The sequence below is a fragment of the Acyrthosiphon pisum genome, chromosome A2, assembly GCF_005508785.2.
Source record: "Acyrthosiphon pisum isolate AL4f chromosome A2, pea_aphid_22Mar2018_4r6ur, whole genome shotgun sequence".
NCBI lineage: Eukaryota > Metazoa > Arthropoda > Insecta > Hemiptera > Aphididae > Acyrthosiphon > Acyrthosiphon pisum.
The window spans coordinates 23,268,465-23,270,297 of NC_042495.1; the positions used below are offsets into that span (position 1 = coordinate 23,268,465).

At 29.2% G+C, this 1,833-nt stretch overlaps 1 protein-coding gene across 1 annotated transcript in view; it reads right to left on the reverse strand.

The window, feature by feature from the left end:
* Window positions 1-272: 272 nt before the first annotated feature.
* LOC100163693 (kelch-like protein 2) overlaps window positions 273-1,833 on the reverse strand; it is a gene marked incomplete in the record, with an annotated part of 48,679 nt that continues 47,118 nt past the window's right edge. The window contains 1 exon segment of the mRNA XM_029489116.1: window positions 273-717. Coding sequence (XP_029344976.1) covers window positions 544-717 — 174 coding nt within the window.

Here is a 1,833-nt window from a genome sequence, read left to right on the forward strand (position 1 = left end):
AGAAAAACGAACAACACGTATCAATCCCAAAAACATTGTATTATTTTAATGTTTACACTTGAATTATGTTAAAAAAATATAAAAACGTATAGACATACATAATTATAGTGTTATATATTTGAAAATAACAAATATTGTCAATGTACGGTATTTTATGTTATATACTATATGTAGTAAATATAGTAATTACTAATTAGCATTGTATTAAGGTATTAAAGATATAATAAAAAATAAATTATTAAATATAAATTAGATTAAAAGTTATTTCATTTATTAGGTCTTCCTGAAAACAATAGTTAATTTTACATACAAAAAATAATACTTTTTACTAATAAGAACGAATTACCATTACATAAGAAGATATGGATAATCAAATATGTGGATGATTTCTTCAGAAGTTTACTGAGAGATAATAAAATAGTTAACTAAAACTATTAAAAACAATAACAAAATCAAAATTGTAATAATACTTAACACGTGTTTATGTATTATAAATAAATATGAATAAAATATACAACCACCAACAATAAGACCATTTATAAGCTAATAAGATCTCAAATGTGATGGCATATCAATGATGACTGCACCATGAATTTCATCTCCACTTGTTGGCAATGGTTCCATAGTCCACGTGTTGGTGTTGGGGTCATATATTTCTAAAGAGCCCAACTGACTAGATCCATCAGATCCACCCATAACATACAACAAACCATTAAATGTGACAACTCCTAAATTGAAAATTCAATTTAATTTCAATAAGTTCATTAGAAAGATTTTCTTAAAAATGTAATTTTTATAGTTACTTGGATCGTATCGGCTTAAGTGCATATCAGCTATTGGAGACCATAAATTAGCAATTGGTGTATAGGCCTCGACACTTTTAAGATACACTGAATTAGCATGTTCCTGACAGATACCACCAATAGCATACATTACACCGTCTAAGATTCCTATACCAAGGCGTCGACGACTTGTAGACATTTGTGCGACTGGTGACCATATGTCAAGGCTGGGATCATAACATTCAACAGATTTCAAGGAAAATGGGCATTTAAAACCACCTACCTAAAAAATTAATTAAATGTAATGTAAATATTAAGAACTGATAGTTAAAAACTTTACCGCGTATAAAAGATTATCGAGTACTCCAACACCGGGGCCCATTCTCTCAGTACACATACTTGATATTAATTGCCATTCTTGTACACTTACATCAAAAACTTCTGCAGTATTTAATGCGGTCAAATCAATAATTCCGCCAACCTAACAATGAATAATAATATATATTGAAATAATACACAATTAGTAACGAGTTAGGGAACCGAACCTAACTTACAGCATATATACGATCATCTATGACACCAACTCCAAAAATATTTCGATCGACTAACATGTCAACATTTGGTTTCCATTGAAGTGGTCGTAAACATAAATCAAGCATTTTAACTGTTCTTAAATTGATATCTTGACTACTCAAAGCAAAAACTAAATGATTCTTTATTAAGGCTAGAGCACATACTTCATACGCCATCTTTAGTTTTTTTATTTTATGCAATAGTTTGGTTGTTGGATCATACCAGCTTGTATAACAGTTTCCACATCTAGATGACATGGCAAGAAGAAACTGCAAAATATAAGTAAATAGAATGATATTCAAAAGATAATTTTAAATGTGAATTCAATAATACTTTGATTCCAGTCTGCCTTGGTGAATAACGAACTGATCGGGGCATATTAAAGTGCCGTAGTTTCATTATTATATGGAAATTCAACGCTTCAATGACAAAATCTTTACCTAAAAATGATTATCGTTTAAGATTATAAATTTAGAGT